This window comes from Penaeus monodon, chromosome 29 (assembly GCF_015228065.2).
Source record: "Penaeus monodon isolate SGIC_2016 chromosome 29, NSTDA_Pmon_1, whole genome shotgun sequence".
NCBI classification, from domain to species: Eukaryota; Metazoa; Arthropoda; class Malacostraca; order Decapoda; family Penaeidae; genus Penaeus; species Penaeus monodon.
Window position 1 is genome coordinate 22,086,939 of NC_051414.1, and position 725 is coordinate 22,087,663.

Consider the following 725-nt stretch of genomic DNA (forward strand, 5'->3'; position numbering starts at 1 on the left):
GACACAGCATGTTTCACCTGTTGCAAAGCACATGAAGGGACTTTGCCGTGCTTCAGTTGTTACTAACTTTGTGCAATCATGCGCGGAATATTCTCTCTTTATCAGTCAAATAATGTGAAATCAGGTTGAAATAACTACACAAAAAAAAGAAAAGAAAATCGATACTATGAAATTTGTTTAAATAATTTGACTCAAATTGGCATGAAAAAAAATGTATCTATTATAAGCATCACAGAGAAATAATACAGTAAATGGACTAGTAGATACAGAAAATAAAATCGAATTTATTAAAAGAAAAAGAAAAAAATAGGATTTAACTGAGCTAGGCTCGGAGTATCGGTTGCCAGCTGTTCTAATATAAAATGATTTATTTCTTTCGTTCTGCACCAAGTGACGGCAACGGAATATTCGTCACGTTGGTGGTAAGTCTACATAACTTATTGGATGGTGTGTGGAATGCCGTGCATCTGGTTCCATTGTGGTATAAAGGCTGTTTGTTCCCATTTACGTGTATAAAATTTCTCCTTCTTTTTCTCTTTTTCATTTTCTGCTTTTTTCTTTTCTTTTTTTCTTCTTCTCTTTCTTTTTTTTATTTGTATATTTCTTCATTTATCTATTCATCTATTGGTTGAATGTTTTTTTCTTGGTCTCGAAATCGCTTCCTTTCATCTTTGATTCTCTCTCACTTTTTCATTCTCTCCTCTCCTCCCACCCCCACCCCCACA

The 725-nt window shown here is 33.9% G+C and overlaps 1 protein-coding gene across 1 annotated transcript in view; it reads left to right on the forward strand.

Moving 5' to 3' along the window:
• LOC119592019 (multiple PDZ domain protein-like) overlaps positions 1 to 725 on the forward strand; it is a gene marked incomplete at its 5' end in the record, with an annotated part of 15,228 nt that overhangs the window by 11,980 nt on the left and 2,523 nt on the right. Inside the window, 1 exon segment of the mRNA XM_037940801.1 lies at positions 392 to 422. Within this exon segment, the coding sequence (XP_037796729.1) occupies positions 392 to 422 (31 nt within the window).